General features: G+C 37.6%; 1 protein-coding gene across 4 annotated transcripts; it reads left to right on the top strand.

The window, feature by feature from the left end:
• Positions 1 to 147: 147 nt before the first annotated feature.
• On the top strand, positions 148 to 25571 carry LOC128697586 (vesicle-trafficking protein SEC22a). 4 transcript variants are annotated; one of them, XM_053789419.2, is made up of 8 exons: positions 148 to 384; positions 2579 to 2760; positions 3070 to 3233; positions 5328 to 5576; positions 6413 to 6537; positions 10409 to 10477; positions 15213 to 15278; positions 25214 to 25571. In XM_053789419.2, the coding sequence occupies exons 2-8, from the start codon at positions 2579 to 2581 to the stop codon at positions 25238 to 25240; spliced, it is 882 nt and encodes a 293-aa protein (XP_053645394.2). In that variant the 5' UTR covers positions 148 to 384; the 3' UTR covers positions 25241 to 25571. The 4 variants fall into 4 exon arrangements, with proteins under 4 accessions (XP_053645394.2, XP_069950056.1, XP_053645393.1 ...); XM_070093955.1 differs by having other exon boundaries at positions 15213 to 15305; XM_053789418.2 differs by lacking the exon at positions 25214 to 25571 and having other exon boundaries at positions 149 to 384; positions 15213 to 21501.
• Positions 25572 to 25903: the final 332 nt, after the last annotated feature.

Raw genomic sequence — 25903 nt, 5'->3', positions numbered from 1 at the left:
GGCCCCGGGGCCCTGGTGGATCCAAGGGCCCGGGGGCGGCGAGGGTGACCGATGAAAGACATTCCAACCTGATGAAAAACATTTAAATTAGAAGGTCGAGAGAAATGGCCACCGCTGTCGATGCTCTTTTTTCCACTTCGACTTCAATCATCTATACTGACAGTAGATGTAAACAAACTCCAGCTGATTATATGACACGACGGCGGCCGCTGACCGCTGCACCACCTGCTGCTGCTGCTACTGCTGCTGCACCACCTGCTGCTGCTGCTACTGCTGCTGCACCACATGCTGTTACTGCTACTGCTGCTGCTACACCATCAGCCTCACATCACACGCTCCTCCTCACATAACTTTAACACAGCTGGTTGAGGTTTTTATGATAAGGTTTGTATTTCAGTGACTAGAGGTGTCGTATGTTTATTGTCATCATCATCTTCCTGACCTGACTTAGAACACATTATTATTATTATAATCAAGGGGGAAGCGCTAAACCCGGAGGATTATACAGCGCCTGGAGGGGGATGTGGAAGGCATTCAGGCTTATTTCGGGGAACTGGAGCACAGATCCAATTCCCTAAATCAAGAGCCCCTCACCAACATCAAGGAACCTTCCTTGAGGGGGACTTAGAGCACAACTATATCTCACATGAAAATTGTTCTGATTTAAAAATTTTAGTAGATTAAGATAATTGTAATTGTGTCAAAACATGGATGGAATCACATGAAGGTACATTGTAGAAATTTACAGCATTAATATGCAAAAGCATCTATAAACTTAGTCTGAATAAAACATACTTAGAAGTAAGCTGGTTTAGATACTTATTCTCCTTTTTTGTTATAAAACACAAAGTGTTGGCAGCATAATGCAACTCCTGATACTGAGTAATAATTTCACTTTGCCAAGTCTCATTTGACAATAAATAATGGTTGGGAATGGAAAGTTAGAATTTAAAGCAGAAACATCATGTTGTCTACCTCATTATTAATGATAAATTCATCAATTCATTTCAGCCAACACTGACAGGCAGCTAGTTGCCCAAACACAAGTAAATATTGAATGTATTTTCAGTTGTGTCATGTTTGATTATTTCAGTTTGCATATTTGTGGTTAAGCATATGTTTTTAAAGGATTATGCAACCTACCCTAACCTATAAACCAATCGCTACCACACTGCCATGCCAGTAATCCCTAACAAATTATTCACTTCACAGCTACGGGACAGATAGCCACTTTATTCATTAATAAATTCCCTATGATATTTTTTCAGTTTCAAGAAAGAAAGAATTACCAACAAATTTTATTTAATGCAATTAGTTCTAAGTAAGTGAGTAAGTTTATTCAGGTACAGGTACATATAAATACAGTTGCATAAATTATCATACATAGCAGCATATGTGTAGATAAATAACAAAAAGGCACAATACCGTGACTGGAACGATACACAAATAACCCGCACATAAAAGAGAGAAGCTTACGACGACGTTTCGGTCTGACTTGGACCATTGACAAAGTCACACTAACCAGAGGTGGAGCAGGACGACTATATATAGGCAGGAAGAGGTGGTGGTAGTAGTAGTAGTACAAGAATTGTATATAATACCGACAAGATGAAATCAAGACACATGCACAACACCCGAGCATCCCCATCGAAACGTCTACGATGGGGATGCCCGGGTGTTGTGCATGTGTCTTGATTTCATCTTGTCGGTATTATATACAATTCTTGTACTACTACTACTACTACTACTACTACTACCACCACCACCTCTTCCTGCCTATATATAGCCGTCCTGCTCCACCTCTGGTTAGTGTGACTTTGTCAATGGTCCGAGTCAGACCGAAACGTCGTCGTAAGCTTCTCTCTTTTATGTGCGGGTTATTTGTGTAGCATATGTGTAGATTACCCAATGGAAATAAGTCAGACAAAGTGACTTATTTCCATTGGGGGCCTTGTAATATCTTATTATTTAAATCTTAACAGTTAAAAATGCTAAGTAACTCAACTATGTGAAAAGTATTTACAATACAAGGAGTTATACTAGGAATAAGATAAACTGAGTTATTTACATTAACATTAAAGAGAGGATCAGATCACAGTAATAGGTACATAAATGTTGCGGTAATAGGTACATATATTTTAGCTGTACAAGAAATCATTCTTCTCCCTTTCTGTAGCTTCATTTATTAATCTTTAAACTGTCCAAACGTAGTTCTACGTTTTTTCAACATTTGAAAGTATGTAAAAAAAATGTAGATTTTTTTTTTTTACATTTGAAAGCATGTAAAAAAAATTTTGATCTACTTTTTTTTTTTTTGTTATATTTGAAAATATGTAAAAAAAAACATAAATCTACTTTTGGAACACTACGCATGTGAACATAAATCTGTTTGGACAGTTTAAGGGTTAAGTACCTTTTAGCCCTCTTCCTGAACTGGCTCATAATTTGTGAAGTTATGGTAAAAGTTATGCTTTATAACATTCTTTTACTGGTATGCACTCACAAAAATAAATTAGAATTTTCAAGATAAAATGCAAATATATATTGTGTAATTTGCCTGTGTTGTTTTCTTTTCCAGATGATCGTGTATGCCTGTTTATCCCGGTTAGCAGATGGTATTCCACTCTCTGCTACTACAGATTTTGCTAGTGATGCTGATGTACGTGTTAGAGAAGGAAAAAGATGCGTCAAATTACTGAGCAAACAGCTGTCTGAGTTGGGTAAACGAGTGTGTCTCCAGGCTGAAGAAATTACTATACAGTGAGTAGAAGATTCAAGGTGCTCTGATCTTGGATCTAAATGGCATAATACTGTCATTACTAGTGAAGCAAAGACACTTTTGCAGGAAGAGCTTTTATAGGGAAAATATTCTGATCTCTGAATACCTTCGTCAAGTCATACAGAAGATATAAATTACACGTGCTGTACGTATATGTATTCTGGTAGGATATTGTATATTATTAATCCATGTTTATCTTTCATAGATATTTTTTCATTAAGCTAACTTCTTTTACCATCACCCTTGTAACATGAGCAGTTGCATACTTGAAAATGTTTTATAATTTTCAGCTGTGTAGTGGATGACTGTACCGCTTACATGGTTGTGTGTGAGCCCAATTATCCACACATTCTTGCCTTCAGTTTCCTCGATGAACTGATGAAGGAATTTAATGTTCTCTACACTTCCTCTGTTGTTAAATCAGTCAGAAGACCCTATGCATTTATTGAATTTGGTAAGAAAATTTGATTACACGAGTCTATATTGTATTGTTAGGTTCTCTAACTTCAGTAGTGGTATTTTAAGATGGAAGTATGTGCAGTGCAACCCTTTACTTCAAGGTGATGTTTCTTTTGGTGACAAACATTGCCATTGATTTGTAAAGCTTGTCAGGTCTTCTTATGAGGTTTTCTTAACATACTTGTTGGGAAGCCTACCATTCCAAAATAATAGTAATATTACTTACAGTGTTCTTTAACCCTTAAACTGTCCAAACGTAGATCTACGTTTGCACCGCTAGCACTCTGAACGTAGATCTACATTTTATTTTACGTGCTTTCAAATGTAAAAAAAAAAAAAGTAGATCTACGTTCGGAGCGCTAGCTGTGTAAACGTATATCTGTGTTTGGACAGTTTAACCCTTTCAGGGTCCAAGGCCCAAATCTGGAGTCACGCACCAGTGTCCAAGAATTTTCAAAAAAAAATTTTTTTATTTTTTCTTATGAAATCATAGAGAATCTTTTTGTGAAGGTAATAAAACAAAAAGTACGAAATTTGGTGGAAAATTGACGAAATTATGCTCTCGCGAATTTTGATGTGTCAGCGATATTTACGAATCGGCGATTTTGCCGACTTTGACTCCCATTTTAGGCCAATTACATTATTCCAATCAACCAAATTCTTAGCTATTTCACTAGTATTACTTCTATTCTATCGATTGAGCACAAGAAATCGCCAAGTCAACTGTTTCAACTACAAAATAAAGTGATCGGAAATTGTTAATTTGGCCAATTTAACACAAAGTTCAAAATATTCCAATTTCAAAATAGGGTCCAGAATGAACAATGTAGGCATTCCTGGCACTAAACTAACATTTCCTCTGTTCATTAGTTATGTTTTGAGGCTTTACAAATAAATTCCATTTTGATTTTTTATTCACATAATGAATTTTTATTCACACCAAAAAATAGAAGATTTACTGTTATGCAATACTGTAATAATTGTATAAATATCATCACCATATTTGTGAATGTATATTAGACCCACCAGCTGACGTGTATTAGACGTGTGAGGTCGTTTGTTTACTCTTGAATATCGGCAAAAATTTAACATTTCTGCTACTTTGAGCTCAGTTTCAAGCCATTTCCAGTGCTAAAACCAATCAAAATCATCTCTATTTCTGTAATATGTCTTCCATTCTATCAAATGAGACCAAGAAATCGCAAATACAACTATAAAAAACATACGAAAAAACACTGCAAAGTTGCTGTTTTAATCGAAAAATCATGATTTCATTTTTTTTCTCTCATTATACACAGTGTGCTGCAGGATCTGTTTTATGTGGTGCACACATACCACATAGATGTATTCTCTCATATCTAGGCCCAAATGTACCACTCACAGTTTATCAGTGAGAGCTGAGCTCATGGCGTAGATCTACGGTTTGGACCCTGAACGTAAAGCCGTAGATCTACGGGACGGACCCTGAAAGGGTTAAGGGTTAAATCTAGAGAATATTTATTGTCATCTTTTTTAAGTATGTATTAGATATTTGCAGATTTAGTTGATAATTGTTTCACATAAAATTTAATTAAATACATTCTTATAAACTTGTGCTCTGCAATGTTTGTATTAAATCTGAGTTTGTAGTAACACTGCCAATCAAATTTCAGAAATTTCTGTCTCCTACCAAGCCAGATTTCATAACAGTACCCATTAGTATTAAGATTAAAATATAATGTACGATGTGTATATCAAACATCTTTTAATAACCAGATGAGTTATGAGACTAGGGGAAGACTTGTATTTTAATATTACTTAGGGAGATGTTTGATATTAGGCAATATATGTTTCAAGAAGAGAGATAAATGCTGCATGTTTACTGTATTGTAAGAGGTATGTTGAAGTATGTAATGAGAGCAGTTTTCTAGACTGCTGCTGGATAAAAGTATATTGTTTAAATTTATTTTTAACTACTGGCCATCTCCCACTGAGGCAGAGTGACCCAAAAAACAAACACTTTCACTATTATTTATGTTTAAATGATTATTACTTCATGTGCAGGGATTTATAAGTCATAAAAATAGGATTAATGCTGATCTCTTTCCAGACACCTTTCTTCAAAAGACGAGGCAGAAGTACAGTAGTACACGAGCACTTGCATCTAGGTTAAACTTGGCAGAAATGACAACAGACCTTAACCTTCACCCACCTTCTTATATGAAAATGCACCAGTTAGAGCCACCACCATCTTCAGCACCTAGTCCACCATGTACCACATCTCCACACATTCCAAAATCTCTTGGCTTATCAAATGGTACCATTGCAAATGGGGTTATCAACAAGGATATTTCAATGGGTATGTTGGAGCATCATTGCGTAATTTTTTTGTTAGTGGTGAGTTGTGTAGAATGTTATTCGCAGTGGTTATGCTCCTAGATTCATTGTGGATAACAAACCCATGAACTTCACTAGTGACTGCTGTTTGTTAGAAAGTTTTGAACAAAAAATATTTGGTTCTAAAATTGAAAAAAAAAAGTTTTGCCCAAAAATGTACTTTATTATAAATTACACAGAAGATACTGTTACATTGTATACTTACAATACTTACAATACTCTCAAAACATAGGTCAGAACTGTATGAAGTATGTTTGAAACATTTGAGAGCTTGTTGATATATATATAAGAGGAACAGGAAAGGACCAGGTACACTGTCTACAGGGATCCCCATCCTTATTTGTTGACTAAATGAGATTCTGTATGTATTATGGCTCTATTGAGGTATGATTGCATGAGGTAATATGAGCGACTCCTTTACGGAGATTTGTGTGGTTATCAGTGTCAGTAAGACTCGTTCATTCTTAAGAGCTGCTTTGTTTAGGACATTTGTATTTTTTATTCTGAATTCATATGAGCAAGAATTCAGTAAACCATGCTTGGTTGTGCAAGAATATAGTTGCTTTTAGATTATCTTAAATATTGTTGATAATGTTGGCCTGTACCATAATTGTAACCCCGAGGGATATCCACCTTTGTGGACAAGTCACTCTGGGTCTTTTGAAAATGTCTGGGAATGTTTAATATTCAAGTTTATTGAACAGAATTGCTGTGGCTTGTACACCCCCACTTTTGAGATCGGAGAATGGGTGCAGTAACGTTTAAGACCATGCTTTTAATTTTTTGGCTTTTTTACAGTGGGTGTTGCATTAAAGCTGAAGCCAGTTCCATGGTATGGTTGGCTGGGGATTGTTTTTGCTGTAGTGTGTGTATTACTCGACATATACAGAGGAGCCGTAGCCATCAATATGTCCAGCCTAGAGGTAAGTTGAAGTACCAGGCTCGAAAATACTTATTTTTATTTTAATATTTCTTTTTTTTATTATTTTTGATGTTGACTTATCTCAGTATATTACTGATGCATAATTCCCTGCTTGAGGTCTTACTTAATGGACTGCCTCATACAGAATTTTCTTCAGATAGTTTTGCTTTTATCCTTTAAATGTACTTTTGGAGGAGCACACCAAATATTGTTTAAAAAATACATGTTTCTTTGTCCATTACACTTGTAAAACAAAAGCTGAATAATTGTCTGTTTGGCTGTCATATTTGTAAAACAAGAGTTGTATATTTGCTTGATTGGCAATCAGAGTTGCATAACAGGAGCTCATACTACTTGTTTGGTCATCACTTGTGTAAACAGGAGTTGAATTGTATACATTTGTCAAGAAATGTGTACTTGTTACTTATTTCATACGGTGGACTTTTTTTTAACCAAATGCTTTTTTTTTTATTTTAAATGTATTGGCCATTCTCACCAAGGCAGAGTGAGCAATATTTGTTTAATACAAATTAGTTCATAAATGTAAATTTAATTTTTGTTATTTGTTGGAGTTGGCAGAACATTTTTTCCTCATTTTGGATTAAATGCATTGATATTTGTTATAAAAATGACCACAGTTTCATGCTTATTTAAAATATAAAAGTATATAAATTTAAACAAAAAGAAATTGATGCATGAAGATAGCCACAGGGGCGTTGACTCCTGAAACACCCTCCAGGTACACCCCTGTCTCTATAGTTTGGATGAGAGCACTAGTATACTATATTCATCAGTAGTCTGGTGAATACAGCAATATCTCCAATTTCACAAATTTTGATCATCCAACATGTTTTGCTGTTTCTGGATTCATGGGGACCTCTAGAAATTGGATGGCACTTTATGGATTTTACTGTATTTGTTTTTTGATGGGATGAAGATAAGCTTTATAGTATTTTTGGGTCACCCTGCCTTGATGGGAGACGGCTGGTATGTTGAAAAATAAAATTGTCTCTGAAAGAGTAATCCCAAATCTGAAACCAAATTTTTATGCTATTTATTTTATTAGTTGTTTATACAAGTAAGAGGGGAGGTGAAAGTGTATAAACTAAGGGAGGAGGAAGTTCGGGTGAGATATAAGCGACTATTGGCAGAAAGGTGGGCTAGTGCAAAGATGAGTAGTGGGGGGGTTGAAGAGGGTTGGAATAGTTTTAAAAATGCAGTATTAGAATGTGGGGCAGAAGTTTGTGGTTATAGGAGGGTGGGGGCAGGAGGAAAGAGGAGTGATTGGTGGAATGATGAAGTAAAGGGTGTGATAAAAGAGAAAAAGGTAGCTTATGAGAGGTTTTTACAAAGCAGAAGTGTTATAAGAAGAGCAGAGTATATGGAGAGTAAAAGAAAGGTAAAGAGAGTGGTGAGAGAGTGCAAAAGGAGAGCAGATGATAGAGTGGGAGAGGCACTGTCAAGAAATTTTAATGAAAATAAGAAAAAATTTTGGAGTGAGTTAAACAAGTTAAGAAAGCCTAGGGAAAATATGGATTTGTCAGTTAAAAACAGAGTAGGGGAGTTAGTAGATGGGGAGATGGAGGTATTGGGTAGATGGCGAGAATATTTTGAGGAACTTTTAAATGTTAAGGAAGAAACAGAGGCAGTAATTTCATGCACTGGTCAGGGAGGTATACCATCTTTTAGGAGTGAAGAAGAGCAGAATGTAAGTGTGGGGGAGGTACGTGAGGCATTACGTAAAATGAAAGGGGGTAAAGCAGCTGGAACTGATGGGATCATGACAGAAATGTTAAAAGCAGGGGGGGATATAGTGTTGGAGTGGTTGGTACTTTTGTTTAATAAATGTATGAAAGAGGGGAAGGTACCTAGGGATTGGCAGAGAGCATGTATAGTCCCTTTATATAAAGGGAAAGGGGACAAAAGAGACTGTAAAAATTATAGAGGAATAAGCTTACTGAGTATACCAGGAAAAGTGTACGGTAGGGTTATAATTGAAAGAATTAGAGGTAAGACAGAATGTAGGATTGCGGATGAGCAAGGAGGTTTTAGAGTGGGTAGGGGATGTGTAGATCAGGTGTTTACATTGAAGCATATATGTGAACAGTATTTAGATAAAGATAGGGAAGTTTTTATTGCATTTATGGATTTAGAAAAGGCATATGATAGAGTGGATAGAGGAGCAATGTGGCAGATGTTGCAAGTATATGGAATAGGTGGTAAGTTATTAAATGCTGTAAAGAGTTTTTATGAGGATAGTGAGGCTCAGGTTAGGGTGTGTAGAAGAGAGGGAGACTACTTCTCGGTAAAAGTAGGTCTTAGACAGGGATGTGTAATGTCACCATGGTTGTTTAATATATTTATAGATGGGGTTGTAAAGGAAGTAAATGCTAGGGTGTTTGGGAGAGGGGTGGGATTAAATTATGGGGAATCAAATTCAAAATGGGAATTGACACAGTTACTTTTTGCTGATGATACTGTGCTTATGGGAGATTCTAAAGAAAAATTGCAAAGGTTAGTGGATGAGTTTGGGAATGTGTGTAAAGGTAGAAAGTTGAAAGTGAACATAGAAAAGAGTAAGGTGATGAGGGTGTCAAATGATTTAGATAAAGAAAAATTGGATATCAAATTGGGGAGGAGGAGTATGGAAGAAGTGAATGTTTTCAGATACTTGGGAGTTGACGTGTCGGCGGATGGATTTATGAAGGATGAGGTTAATCATAGAATTGATGAGGGAAAAAAGGTGAGTGGTGCGTTGAGGTATATGTGGAGTCAAAAAACGTTATCTATGGAGGCAAAGAAGGGAATGTATGAAAGTATAGTAGTACCAACACTCTTATATGGGTGTGAAGCTTGGGTGGTAAATGCAGCAGCGAGGAGACGGTTGGAGGCAGCGGAGATGTCCTGTTTAAGGGCAATGTGTGGTGTAAATATTATGCAGAAAATTCGGAGTGTGGAAATTAGGAGAAGGTGTGGAGTTAATAAAAGTATTAGTCAGAGGGCAGAAGAGGGGTTGTTGAGGTGGTTTGGTCATTTAGAGAGAATGGATCACAGTAGAATGACATGGAAAGCATATAAATCTATAGGGGAAGGAAGGCGGGGTAGGGGTCGTCCTCGAAAGGGTTGGAGAGAGGGGGTAAAGGAGGTTTTGTGGGTAAGGGGCTTGGACTTCCAGCAAGCGTGCGTGAGTGTGTTAGATAGGAGTGAATGGAGACGAATGGTACTTGGGACCTGACGATCTGTTGGAGTGTGAGCAGGGTAATATTTAGTGAAGGGATTCAGGGAAACCGGTTATTTTCATATAGTCGGACTTGAGTCCTGGAAATGGGAAGTACAATGCCTGCACTTTAAAGGAGGGGTTTGGGATATTGGCAGTTTGGAGGGATATGTTGTGTATCTTTATATGTTTATGCTTTTAGACTGTTGTATTCTGAGCACCTCTGCAAAAACAGTGATAATGTGCGAGTGTGGTGAAAGTGTTGAATGATGATGAAAGTATTTTCTTTTTGGGGATTTTCTTTCTTTTTTGGGTCACCCTGCCTAGGTGGGAGACGGCCGACTTGTTGAAAAAAAAAAAAAAAAAAAAAAAAAAAAAAAAAAATAAAACTTTTGTGTGGGGCATCAAGGGATACAACCCTCCATTAATTTGTAGGGATAACTGAACAGATCACAAACACCTGGTTTATTTATTTTACAAGGTAGAGCATAGTAACTTTATTTGTGATATATGCCTGTACAGTACATGTTAGGTTGAGGTTGATAATGCATGTACTCATAATTGGTTCTAACACTTAAGTAATTCAGACTGTCAGAAAGGTGATCTTATATTTGACATATTACTGCTCTAATGAGATGTAATCTGTTTGCAACAGGAACTTGATGGTCCTTCACCTTGGCATGGTATATTCTTCTTGACTGAGATGCTCCTGCAGATTTTACAGGTCAGAGATGAATGTGCCAATTTGGAAATATTTTTTTTTTTTTTTGTAATTTTAAAGCCTATTAAGCCATAGTTGTTAACTGTTGGTTGTATGGAAATAACTACTCCGTCTTTCCCCTTTATTATTTTGTAATTCTCTTGTATGCTTTTTATATAAAGTTTCATAGAGCCAAGTGGTAAATAGTTTATTATGTACAGTGGACCCCCGGTTAACGATATTTTTTCACTCCAGAAGTATGTTCAGGTGCCAGTACTGACCGAATTTGTTCCCATAAGAAATATTGTGAAGTAGATTAGTCCATTTCAGACCCCCAAACATACACGTACAAATGCACTTACATAAATACACTTACATAATTGGTCACTTTTGGAGGTAATCGTTATGCGGGGGTCCACTGTATTAGTAATTTTCATGGTAGAGTTCCCCAAGCAGCTATACTTTTATGGGATGAAGATTTTAAAAGTTAATGGTTATGCCATTTCATTATGAGATTTTATTTATTTTGTTCATTATGGCTGTAAAGAAGGGAAACTGAAACAGTTTTGATTGTTGTAGAAACTGTCTCCTTTATTTACATTGTGGGCTTCTTTTCTGGATTTTTGAAACTGTTGGAGCTTGTATTTATGTTTATATTTATTAATGCATAAAAGCAATTTAAAATGAGGAGAGAGACTGAATATAGGAGAAGAAAAAATATTTTTGGTAATAAAGTTATTAGCTCTATATTTTGTGCAGATATATTTTTCTCAAAGCTCCATCCATTAAAAGCATATACACATAATTTCAATTATTATAAAAATTGTAGAAGATTAAGCATGTTTTTGAACACTAATTTTAGCTTCATTTTTTTTTTTTTTTTTTTTTTTTTTTCAACAAGTTGGTCGTCTCCCACCGAGGCAGGGTGACCCAAAAAAGAAAGAAAATCCCCAAAAAGAAAATACTTTCATCATCATTCAACACTTTCACCACACTCGCACATTATCACTGTTTTTGCAGAGGTGCTCAGAATACAACAGTCTAGAAGCATACACATATAAAGATACACAACATATTCCTCCAAACTGCCAATATCCCAAACCTCTCCTTTAAAGTGCAGGCATTGTACTTCCCATTTCCAGGACTCAAGTCCGACTATATGAAAATAACCGGTTTCCCTGAATCCCTTCACTAAATATTACCCTGCTCACACTCCAACAGATCGTCAGGTCCCAAGTACCATTCGTCTCCATTCACTCCTATCTAACACGCTCACGCACGCTTGCTGGAAGTCCAAGCCCCTTACCCACAAAACCTCCTTTACCCCCTCTCTCCAACCCTTTCGAGGACGACCCCTACCCCGCCTTCCTTCCCCTATAGATTTATATGCTTTCCATGTCATTCTACTGTGATCCATTCTCTCTAAATGACCAAACCACCTCAACAACCCCTCTTCTGCCCTCTGACTAATACTTTTATTAACTCCACACCTTCTCCTAATTTCCACACTCCGAATTTTCTGCATAATATTTACACCACACATTGCCCTTAAACAGGACATCTCCGCTGCCTCCAACCGTCTCCTCGCTGCTGCATTTACCACCCAAGCTTCACACCCATATAAGAGTGTTGGTACTACTATACTTTCATACATTCCCTTCTTTGCCTCCATAGATAACGTTTTTTGACTCCACATATACCTCAACGCACCACTCACCTTTTTTCCCTCATCAATTCTATGATTAACCTCATCCTTCATAAATCCATCCGCCGACACGTCAACTCCCAAGTATCTGAAAACATTCACTTCTTCCATACTCCTCCTCCCCAATTTGATATCCAATTTTTCTTTATCTAAATCATTTGACACCCTCATCACCTTACTCTTTTCTATGTTCACTTTCAACTTTCTACCTTTACACACATTCCCAAACTCATCCACTAACCTTTGCAATTTTTCTTTAGAATCTCCCATAAGCACAGTATCATCAGCAAAAAGTAACTGTGTCAATTCCCATTTTGAATTTGATTCCCCATAATTTAATCCCACCCCTCTCCCAAACACCCTAGCATTTACTTCCTTTACAACCCCATCTATAAATATATTAAACAACCATGGTGACATTACACATCCCTGTCTAAGACCTACTTTTACCGGGAAGTAGTCTCCCTCTCTTCTACACACCCTAACCTGAGCCTCACTATCCTCATAAAAACTCTTTACAGCATTTCATAACTTACCACCTATTCCATATACTTGCAACATCTGCCACATTGCTCCTCTATCCACTCTATCATATGCCTTTTCTAAATCCATAAATGCAATAAAAACTTCCCTATCTTTATCTAAATACTGTTCACATATATGCTTCAATGTAAACACCTGATCTACACATCCCCTACCCACTCTAAAACCTCCTTGCTCATCCGCAATCCTACATTCTGTCTTACCTCTAATTCTTTCAATTATAACCCTACCGTACACTTTTCCTGGTATACTCAGTAAGCTTATTCCTCTATAATTTTTACAGTCTCTTTTGTCCCCTTTCCCTTTATATAAAGGGACTATACATGCTCTCTGCCAATCCCTAGGTACCTTCCCCTCTTTCATACATTTATTAAACAAAAGTACCAACCACTCCAACACTATATCCCCCCCTGCTTTTAACATTTCTGTCATGATCCCATCAGTTCCAGCTGCTTTACCCCCTTTCATTTTACGTAATGCCTCACGTACCTCCCCCACACTTACATTCTGCTCTTCTTCACTCCTAAAAGATGGTATACCTCCCTGACCAGTGCATGAAATTACTGCCTCTGTTTCTTCCTTAACATTTAAAAGTTCCTCAAAATATTCTCGCCATCTACCCAATACCTCCATCTCCCCATCTACTAACTCCCCTACTCTGTTTTTAACTGACAAATCCATATTTTCCCTAGGCTTTCTTAACTTGTTTAACTCACTCCAAAATTTTTTCTTATTTTCATTAAAATTTCTTGACAGTGCCTCTCCCACTCTATCATCTGCTCTCCTTTTGCACTCTCTCACCACTCTCTTTACCTTTCTTTTACTCTCCATATACTCTGCTCTTCTTATAACACTTCTGCTTTGTAAAAACCTCTCATAAGCTACCTTTTTCTCTTTTATCACACCCTTTACTTCATCATTCCACCAATCACTCCTCTTTCCTCCTGCCCCCACCCTCCTATAACCACAAACTTCTGCCCCACATTCTAATACTGCATTTTTAAAACTATTCCAACCCTCTTCAACCCCCCCACTACTCATCTTTGCACTAGCCCACCTTTCTGCCAATAGTCGCTTATATCTCACCCGAACTTCCTCCTCCCTTAGTTTATACACTTTCACCTCCCTCTTACTTGTTGTTGCCACCTTCCTCTTTTCCCATCTACCTCTTACTCTAACTGTAGCTACAACTAAATAATGATCCGATATATCAGTTGCCCCTCTATAAACATGTACATCCTGGAGCCTACCCATCAACCTTTTATCCACCAATACATAATCTAATAAACTACTTTCATTACGTGCTACATCATACCTTGTATATTTATTTATCCTCTTTTTCATAAAATATGTATTACTTATTACCAAATTTCTTTCTACACATAGCTCAATTAAAGGCTCCCCATTTACATTTACCCCTGGCACCCCAAATTTACCTACTACTCCCTCCATAACATTTTTACCCACTTTAGCATTAAAATCCCCAACCACCATTACTCTCACACTTGATTCAAAACTCCCCACGCATTCACTCAACATTTCCCAAAATCTCTCTCTCTCCTCTACACTTCTCTCTTCTCCAGGTGCATACACGCTTATTATAACCCACTTTTCACATCCAATCTTTATTTTACTCCACATAATCCTTGAATTAATACATTTATAGTCCCTCTTTTCCTGCCATAGCTTATCCTTCAACATTATTGCTACTCCTTCTTTAGCTCTAACTCTATTTGAAACCCCTGACCTAATCCCATTTATTCCTCTCCACTGAAACTCTCCCACCCCCTTCAGCTTTGTTTCACTTAAAGCCAGGACATCCAGCTTCTTCTCATTCATAACATCCACAATCATCTCTTTCTTATCATCTGCACAACAACCACGCACATTCAGACTTCCCACTTTGACAATTTTCTTCTTATTATTCTTTTTAGTAATCTTTACAGGAAAAGGGGTTACTAGCCCATTGTTCCCGGCATTTTAGTTGACTTTTACAACACGCATGGCTTACGGAGGAAAGATTCTTATTCCACTTCCCCATGGATATAAAAGGAAAATTAATAAGACCAAAAACTATTAAGATAAAATCAAAGAAAACTCAGATGAGTGTGTATAAATAAATGTGTACATGTATGTGTAGTGTGACCTAAGTGTAAGTAGAAGTAGCAAGACATGCCTGTAATCTTGCATATTTATGAGACAGACAAAAGACATCAGCAATCCTACCATCATGTAAAACAATCACAGGCTTCGTTTTACACTCACTTGGCAGGACGGTAGTACCTCCCTGGGTGGTTGCTGTCTACCAACCTACTACCTACATTTAGCTTCATATGAAGAGTATATAATGCTGCAAGTAGAAATTATTTTACAATGGATAAGACTTTTTATAGCTCCAAAATTGTCTTAGTTATTTTCAGTATAAGCTTTCAATTGATATGTGATTTCTATTTGTAAGATATGGAGAACAAATAGTGTTACATAACCATTAATTTACATTTGCCTTTGCAGGTGCACATGTTAAGGAAATACAACAAGTTCAGAAAACTTGGGACTCTAGGCTGCACCATCTTCGTGGTAATTTTAAATGGCTTCCTCCTTGATGTAAGGGAAGGATGGATATGCCTTATCTATATCTCCGTATCTTTATCTCTCATGGTTGCAACTTTCCGCAGACCTTTTGAAAGAAAGTTGCCAAGATTTCATGTTTAATTTGTTTCATTCTTTTCTTTAAGAATCAGCCTGTGGAATTCTTAATTGATATAAATTTTAGGCCTTATTTTTATGTGGGGAAGAAGTAGGCATATTTCTCTTAAAGGAGGGTATTGTTATAATATTTTGAACCCAGAATTTCATTTTCTATTTAATTTTTAATTTCTTCATTTGTTTTGTAAAATGTACAGCATTATAATTATTAAACTTTTTTTTCTTTTTATTATCACACTGGCCGATTCCCACCAAGGCAGGGTGGCCACCAAGGCAGGGTGGCCCAAAAAAGAAAAACTTTCACCATCATTCACTCCATCACTGTCTTGCCAGAAGGGTGCATTACACTACAGTTTTTAAACTGCAACATTAACACCCTTCCTTCAGAGTGCAGGCACTGTACTTCCCATCTCCAGGACTCAAGTCCGGCCTGCCGGTTTCCCTGAACCCCTTCATAAATGTTACTTTGCTCACACTCCAACAGCACGTCAAGTATTAAAAACCATTTGTCTCCATTCACTCCTATCAAACACGCTCACGCATGCCTGCTGGAAGTCCAAGCCCCTCGCACACAAAACCTCCTTTACCCCGTCCCTCCAACCTTTCCTAGGCCGACCCCTACCCCACCTTCCTTCCACTACAGACTGATACACTCTTGAAGTCATTCTGTTTCGCTCCATTCTCTCTACATGTCCGAACCACCTCAACAACCCTTCCTCAGCCCTCTGGACAACAGTTTTGGTAATCCCGCACCTCCTCCTAACTTCCAAACTACGAATTCTCTGCATTATATTCACACCACACATTGCCCTCAGACATGACATCTCCACTGCCTCCAGCCTTCTCCTCGCTGCAACGTTCATCACCCATGCTTCACACCCATATAAGAGCGTTGGTAAAACTATACTCTCATACATTCCCCTCTTTGCCTCCAAGGACAAAGTTCTTTGTCTCCACAGACTCCTAAGTGCACCACTCACCCTTTTCCCCTCATCTTTCATAGACCCATCCGCTGACACGTCCACTCCCAAATGCCTGAATACATTCACCTCCTCCATACCCTCTCCCTCCAATCTGATATCCAATCTTTCATCACCTAATCTTTTTGTTATCCTCATAACCTTACTCTTTCCTGTATTCACTTTTAATTTTCTTCTTTTGCATACCCTACCAAATTCATCCACCAATCTCTGCAACTTCTCTTCAGAATCTCCAAAGAGCACAGTGTCATCAGCAAAGAGCAACTGTGACAACTCCCACTTTACGTGTGATTCTTTATCTTTTAACTCCACGCCTCTTGCCAAGACCCTCGCATTTACTTCTCTTACAACCCCATCTATAAATACAGTGGACCTTTAACCAGCGATGGCATCGATTAACGATAAATATGACTAGCGATACATTTAAACGCAAAAATTTTGCCTCAACTAGTGCTTAAAAACCCGACCAGCGCTATTCGTTCCGTACCATACGCGTCCACTTTGGCCTGAGCGCGCCTCACTTGTCCCTTGGGTGTCAGTGTTTACAAGCCAGCCAGCCACCGCAGTCGCTTCCAAACATACAACAACTGGAACATTTCATATTATCACAGCCTTTGTAGTGATTGCACCTGCAAAGTAAGTCACCATGGGCCCCAAGAAAGCTTCTAGTGCCAACCCTACAGCAAAAAGGGTGAGAATTACTATGGAGATGAAGAAAGAGATCATTGCTAAGTATGAAAGTGGAGTGCATGTCTCTGAGCTGGTCAGGTTGTATAATAAACCCCAATCAACCATCGCTACTATTGTGGGTAAGAAAACGGCAATCAAGGAAGCTGTTCTTGCCAAAGGTGCAGCTGCTGCTGCACCACAGTCAGCTGTTGTTGTTGCTGCACCACCATCAGCTGTATTACTCGAAGATGTGGAGAGAGTGTTGTTCGTGTGGCTTAACGTGAAACAATTACCGAGAAACGATTAACCCCGGAGGGTTAGCCACCCAGGATAACCCAAGAAAGTCAGTGCATCATCGAGGACTGTCTAACTTATTTCCATTGGGGGTCCTTAATCTTGTCCCCCAGGATGCGACCCACAACAGTTGACTAACACCCAGGTGAACAGGAAAAAATGCCTGGAACTAGTGCTCATATTGGTGAGGTTAGTGGGGAGGATGTGGAAGAGTTGGTGGAGGAGGACAATGAAGAACAAACCACTGATGAGCTGCTAGATTATCTTCAACAGTAAGAGGCCACACCTGAGGAAACTGCTTTGGAGGAGGGGAGAGAGAAATTGAAGAAGTTGCCTACTTCAAAGATTAAGGAAATGTGTGCAATGTGGCTTAAAGTGCAAACCTTTTTTGATGAAAATCACCCTCACACAGCTATTGCAAGCCGTGCTGGTGACTATTACACTGACAATGTTGTGAAACACTTTAGGATAAAGGAACGAGAGGTACAGGCCTCTATGGACAGATATGTTGTGCGACAGAAGTCCAGTGACTCTGAAGCTGGTCCTAGTGGCATTAAAAGAACAAGGGAAGTAACCCCAGAAAAAGACTTGCTGCCTCAAGTGCTAATGGAAGGGGATTCCCCTTCTAAACACTAACAAGATCAACGGTCTCCCCTCCTCCCATCCCATCAATCATCACCAGATCTTCAATAAAGGTAAGTGTCATGTAACTGTGCATGTCTTCTTCAGTTTGTGTGTATTAAAATTAATATTTCATGTGGTAAAATTTTTTTTTTTCAATACTTTGGGGTGTCTTGCACGGATTAATTTGATTTCCATTATTTCTTATGGGGAAAATTAACTTGACTAACGATTATTTTGATTAACGATGAGCTCTCAGGAACGGATTAATATCGCTGGTTGAGGGTCCACTGTATATTAAACAACCACGGTGACATCACACATCCTTGTCTAAGGCCTTCTTTTACTGGGAAATAATTTCCCTCTTTCCTACATACTCTAACTTGAGCCTCACTATCCTCGTAAAAACTCTTCACTGCTTTCAGTAACCTACCTCCTACACCATACACCTGCAACATCTGCCACATTGCCCCCCTATCCACCCTGTCATACACCTTTTCCAAATCCATAAATGCCACAAAGACCTCTTTAGCCTTATCTAAATACTGTTCACTTATGTGTTTCACTGTAAAAACCTGGTCCACACACCCCCTACCTTTCCTAAAGCCTCCTTGTTCATCTGCTATCCTATTCTCCGTCTTACTCTTAATTCTTTCAATAATAACTCTACCATACACTTTACCTGGTACACTCAACAAACTTATCCCCCTATAATTTTTGCACTCTCTTTTGTCCCCTTTGCCTTTATACAAAGGAACTATGCATGCTCTCTGCCAATCCCTAGGTACCTTACCCTCTTCCATACATTTATTAAATAATTGCACCAACCACTCCAAAACTATATCCCCACCTGCTTTTAACATTTCTATCTTTATCCCATCAGTCCCAGCTGCCTTACCTCCTTTCATTTTACCTACTGCCTCACGAACTTCCCCCACACTCACAACTGGCTCTTCCTCACTCCTACAAGATGTTATTCCTCCTTGCCCTATACACGAAATCACAGCTTCCCTATCTTCATCAACATTTAACAATTCCTCAAAATATTCCCTCCATCTTTCCAATACCTCTAATTCTCCATTTAATAACTCTCCTCTCCTATTTTTAACTGACAAATCCATTTGTTCTCTAGGCTTCCCTAACTTGTTAATCTCACTCCAAAACTTTTTCTTATTTTCAACAAAATTTGTTGATAACATCTCACCCACCCTCTCATTTGCTCTCTTTTTACATTGCTTCACCACTCTCTTAACCTCTCTCTTTTTCTCCATATACTCTTCCCTCCTTGCATCACTTCTACTTTGTAAAAACTTCTCATATGCTAACTTTTTCTCCCTTACTACTCTCTTTACATCATCATTCCACCAATCGCTCCTTTTCCCTCCCGCACCCACCTTCCTGTAACCACAAACTTCTGCTGAACACTCCAACACTACATTTTTAAACCTACCCCATACTTCTTCGACCCCACTGCCTATGCTCTCATTAGCCCATCTATCCTCCAATAGCTGTTTATATCTTACCCTAACCGCCTCCTCTTTTAGTTTATAAACCTTCACCTCTCTCTTCCCTGATGCTTCTATTCTCCTTGTATCCCATCTACCTTTTACTCTCAGTGTAGCTACAACTAAAAAGTGATCTGATATATCTGTGGCCCCTCTATAAACATGTACATCCTGAAGTCTACTCAACAGTCTTTTATCTACCAATACATAATCCAACAAACTACTGTCATTTCGCCCTACATCATATCTTGTATACTTATTTATCCTCTTTTTCCTAAAATATGTATTACCTATAACTAAACCCCTTTCTATACAAAGTTCAATCAAAGGGCTCCCATTATCATTTACACCTGGCACCCCAAACTTACCTACCACACCCTCTCTAAAAGTTTCTCCTACTTTAGCATTCAGGTCCCCTACCACAATTACTCTCTCACTTGGTTCAAAGGCTCCTATACATTCACTTAACATCTCCCAAAATCTCTCTCTCTCCTCTACATTCCTCTCTTCTCCAGGTGCATACACGCTTATTATAACCCACTTTTCGCATCCAACCTTTACTTTAATCCACATAATTCTTGAATTTACACATTCATATTCTCTTTTCTCCTTCCATAACTGATCCTTCAACATTACTGCTACCCCTTCCTTTGCTCTAACTCTCAGATACTCCAGATTTAATCCCATTTCTTTCCCCCCACCGAAACTCCCCTACTCCCTTCAGCTTTGTTTTGCTTAGGGCCAGGACATCCAACTTCTTTTCATTCATAACATCAGAAATCATGTTTCTTGTCATCCGCACTACATCCACACACATTCAAGCATCCCAATTTTATAAAGTTTTTCTTCTTCTCTTTTTTAGTAAATGTCTACAGGATAAGGGGTTACTAGCCCATTGCTCCCGGCATTTTAGTCGCCTCATACGACACGCATGGCTTACGGAGGAAAGATTCTTTTCCACTTCCCCATATTAAACTTTTATCCAAATATTTTTGTACGCTGAATAAGGTAAATCAGTTAAAAAAAAATGTGCGCAGGGTGACAGAAACTCAGGGGGTTAATTGATCTGTATATTTGGACCCCCTTCTGGGGTCCTCTTCAGCAAAGAAGGATCGAAATGTGCAGATCAATCAGTCTCTTGAGTTTCTGTCTCCATGTGGGCTATTACTGAGCATAATGATGATGGTTACTTAGAAACTGGAAATGAGCTTGTGGACACCTTGATGAATATTAATTGTCATTTTTAATCACAGCAGAGATCTTGGAACTTTATTAATATTAATGATGTGGATGCATTTTTACTTGTCATGTGAGCTATTTTCCATTTAAAAATGTGTAGGCAAAGTAAAAATAAATTTATAAGTTAATTTTCAGTTACATATTTTTATTGAATGAGGTACAATATTCCTTTAGTATAATTTTCTAGTTATCAGTTATACTCAATTATAAATCAGGTTGCTGACAGTATTGATAGACAGTTTTACATCTTGTAGCTGTGAATACTGATAAACAGCTGGAGAAGATGCACAACCAGCAATCTGTCTGTCTCATTTAATGTTTTGCTGTGTATGAGAACTCAAGAGTGTAAGAATGATAATCTTGTTCAATAAACAGTGACCAGCATACAGTGGTGCAGACATGGGGCTGGTGGGACTGGTTCGTGAAACTCATGAGTGAGAAAGAACATTCTCATTACTTAGTCCTCAACACTGACACAGTGGAAGACCAACCACAAGTGATGAACAGTACAGCTTTACCTCCACTACTTTCTCTGCGATGCTTATATTTTATTTTTAAAGACAAACGGTTAACCTTTTAGCTTTCACTACTTATCATAAAAGAGTTTATGATAATTTTGAATTGAGTGGATGTAACTGCTGTTTGACGAACTTGTTCAGTTTATATTTACTAAAACACGTAAAACATATAATCAAGAGTTTTGTAAGAGAAATATTTTTTTCCGCTTGGGACGTGGTCTCCTAAATTTTGATGCAGATTGTGTTTTATAATAAAGTCCTCTTGGCACTGTAAAATATCATTCTTAATTGTTTTGTCCTGACAAAGTTGTGCTGTTAAGTTTCTAAACATAAGACAACTGACTTCATTGTACAAATAAACATAAATAGTTGTAGAAATTCAAGTTATTTTTCTCGGGTTCACACATTTCTACTTGTACCACCATAACATTGTACTTGTACCACCATCATACCACACTAACATTGTACTTGTACCACCATTGTACCACACTAACATTGTACTTGTACCACCATCATACCACACTAACATTATACTTGTACCACACTAACATTGTACTTGTACCACCATTGTACCACACTAACATTGTACCACCATTGTACCACACTAACATTGTACTTGTACTACCATCGTACCACACTAACTTTGTACTTGTACCATCATCTTACCATGGTAATGTTTCTCTTTAATTTTGGTATTTCATGAACAGAGATATATAGGTTGCAGTATATATTATTAAATCTGATTCAGAATTTAAAAAAAGAAATGACATCATGCTTGCTGTATGCTTATATCTTTCTTGTCAATTTTTTCTTGCACACATTGAACCTACCTCTAGCATTTGACACTCATGGCTATAGTCTCTAAACTGTAATTTACATTCTGTAAAGGTGCTCCAATGAGACTCTCTGTCGGTCATTTTGGTCACATTTTGTTTCTTCATAGTTTGGTGGTAGAGGCCTCAAGAAAAATACTCTGAACATTAGTCACTATATTTTATTTTCAATATCCCACCAAGGCAAGGTGACTCAGAAAAAGAAGAAAAAAAGTTTTTCTTCTTTTTACATTTAGTAATTTATACAGGAGAAGGAGGTACTTGCCCCTTGCTCCCAGTATGTATTGTATTAGGTGCTAAGCATATGATGCAGGTTTCTAACATATTAAAGAATGAAGGAGATTAAAAATGCGGAAAATATTGCTGTTGTTCATATATAATAAAGCATAATTGGCAACCCTGCCATTGTGAGCCACAAGCTAGGTTAGGCTGGAAGAGTCTCTCTCTCTTACATTTTAATTATTGTTGAGGGTTAAGGAGAGATCAGTGGCATGTTTATTGTGTACTCTGGTACGGTTGTCTTGAGATTGCTCAGTCTGATACAGTTGTCTCGAGATGCTCAGTCTGATGTAGATGTCTTGAGACTGCTCAGTCTGATACAGTTGTCTTGAGACTGCTCAGTCTGATACAGTTGTCTTGAGACTGCTCAGTCTGATACAGTTGTCTTGAGACTGCTCAGTCTGATACAGTTGTCCTGAGACTGCTCAGTCTGATACAGTTGTCTTGAGACTGCTCAGTCTGATACAGTTGTCTTGAGACTGCTCAGTCTGATACAGTTGTCTTGAGACTGCTCAGTCTGATACAGTTGTCTTGAGACTGCTCAGTCTGATACAGTTGTCTTGAGACTGCTCAGTCTGATACAGTTGTCTTGAGACTGCTCAGTCTGATACAGTTGTCTTGAGACTGCTCAGTCTGATACATCAAGGTCCCAGGAATAATGAAAGTTTCTTAGTTACAATTATTTAAAAGCAGAAGATATGAAAGTGTAATTACATGTAGTATTACTGTAAGATTTAAGCCGGGAAGCAGGTTCTGCCCTGGAAGTTGATAGATTATATTAACTTATATTGCTTCTATAACCAAATTAGTGATGGTTTTCTTTTTTGAGATACTAAACAAAATTCAGGTTTCTATAAAAAAAAAAGTTTCTTTTGGTTGGGTATACCATAATTTATATTAAGAAGCAATATTGTGGAAAACTTTAAAATAAATTTGTAAGACTTATGGTGCCGGAAACAATATGCAGTGCATCATTACATAAGCCATATTATATGAAAATATTTTGTAAGCATTTGTTATTTTATAAAGTATAAACGCTTATAGCCAAGTATTTTACTTGAAATATGTGTACCAGTGATGTATATGTAATTTTATATATTTTTTGTATTGTATTCATTAACCCATCTCTTACTATCAGACAGGTTGCTTCTTATGCAGTCTCCTTCATATAATTACTGGAATCTCTGCCTTTTGTGTTTTTTTTAATCTATATGTTTGTTTTTAGTGTAACATCTGCTAGTTTCTTGTGTCTCACATCAGTCAGTGCCTTGGTGCACTAAATAATGTCTGCCTAAGAGTGTTTGTCTGGATGCTTTGTTCTTACGTGATACTCCTGAAGAATTCACTGTTGCATTTTTCCCGCATTATTCTTTAAAATTACTAACACAAAAAATTTTGTGTTAGAAATACAAAATACAAAAGCAACTGGTTTTTGTGTAATCAGAAAGACAGTTTCTTGTTTTATATTTCTAGGGTAATTATTATACTTGATCATTACAGTAAGTCCTCACTTAACATCATCGATAGGTTCTTGGAAACTACAATTTTAAGTGAAATGACATATAACGAAACCAATTTTACCTTGGGCTAATTGATATAAACATCAGGATTGCAGAGTGCACCTTTAGCACTCATTGCAACATGGTTAAATCAAAGAATAAGTGTTTGCAAAGTGAAAATTGTAAGGAGCACCTCCTACCACCACACAGTTCAAGACTGAACATGCAAGCTCCACACAGACAGTGGCCCTGGCTGGGATTCGATTTCCTTCTTCATCAACATTATGACAAAACTACGTTGAAGGAAATGAGGTTTAAGTGAGGACTTACTGTACATTATATGAGTGTGTTGTTTATGATTCACTTTCTTTGTATTGTAGATGTAAATTTTGATCATCTTCAGTATTCATTCAGTTACTGTATTAAAATCTTTGAATGCTGGTGAAGTGTCTCAGTGGTAGAACATTTATCTCCAGATTGAGAGGACCTGAATTTGAATCCTGGATGAAGCAAGATGTATGGGTAAGCCTTACACCTGCTGCACCTATTCAGCAGTAAATGTATACTTTGCCTAGGATTTAGTGAGCTGTTCTGCCACATCCTTGGAAGGAGAGGGCTTAAGAACTTCAGTGGAATATTGCAGGTGTCATTGTCTTTCTTAAAGTTATCCTAGATTATTACCTTTCCAGGGTTAGTGCTGTAATTTAAAGCAAGTTACCGTCTTCTCTCTTCTGCCACGACATACAGTTGCTCAAAATGACATGCATTTCACACTCAACTTGAGTTAATATATTGTTATTAGTATAGCATACTTTTGTTATGGTTGTAAGGTTACAAATGGTCTAAATATGGCTTTAATAACATTATATATTGTACAGTATGAATGTCTATATATTCCTGAATATTTATATTTTATAAGGATGTTGTCCACAAGACTTAAAAAGAGTTAATGATGGCCCAGTGTCATGTGTTAGCTACACATTGTCTCTCTTAACAACTGATGCAGGCCACTCTGCCTTCTATGGTTTATTATAATTAAAATTATTTTTAAGTCATATTTATGTATATGTAATTAAATATGCAATGGGTAATTGATAAAAAGTGCACAAGAAAGTTTGCATTTACACAAAAAATAAATAAGAGAGGCAAAGTATGTAATTGAGAGAGGAAAGCATGTAATGAAGTATGTAATAGTCACTCATTACATGGGGAACTTTGTATGCATTACAGTAAACTGACCTAACTATTATTTGGCAAACTGATTATGTGCAGGCAAAGAGCAAGTACTTTGCTTGAGTCTTGGCCAAGATAACGTCTAATTTTGTACTTTTTTATTGTTTTATAATAGTTGTGTTCTGTCTTGAAACAGAGATACAAAGAGCTGGAGGAAAAATAATGTGTGATCAGTGTGGTAAGAGGCTGGTCCTGTCACCCTGCATATATCCAAGACTTGTGTGTGGCAGCAGTCTGGGAATGTCACCGTGCACAACACTAAAGAGACTTGTTTCCTTATTGATCATTATTAAATCCTTGTGTGCTTGTGTTAAGTGGTATCTCTTGGCCAAGTGAAAATTCCATAGATCTACCTTTCTCATTTAACATTTCTCTGTACTGTACCCATCTCTGCATACAGTTTGTTGACTTATCAAATATGTTGGGCCATGAGCCTGTAGTTGGTGCAGTACCATTCCTCTGAAGGTGGTGCAGTACCATTCCTCTGAAGGTGGTGCAGTGCATCTTTGTTTTGAATAAAACCTTCTAAAGGGGTGTGAAAGGGGGAGGCCTTTCAAGGTTTTTAAAACCACCTTGAATTCTTCCTAAGGTTAAAACCCCCACCACTCAATTAACACCAAAGGTAAACCCCGTATGGGGCCTTTTAAGGTTAGACCTTCCCCAAGATTATAATTTAAATTGGGTTTTTTTTTTTTTTAAGGGGGTCTCCACCGAAGGGGACCCAAGGGAAAAAATTTCCCTGAATACTTCCTTTAAAGGTTTAAAATTACCACATTTTGGGAAATTATTTCCCTTGGGGTTTTTAGGAGGGTTTTTCAAGGGAATA

Source organism: Cherax quadricarinatus, chromosome 44 (assembly GCF_038502225.1).
Source record: "Cherax quadricarinatus isolate ZL_2023a chromosome 44, ASM3850222v1, whole genome shotgun sequence".
Classification (NCBI taxonomy): domain Eukaryota; kingdom Metazoa; phylum Arthropoda; class Malacostraca; order Decapoda; family Parastacidae; genus Cherax; species Cherax quadricarinatus.
The sequence above is the reverse complement of the archived record's forward strand: the minus strand, read 5'-3'. Positions and strand labels throughout refer to the sequence as shown.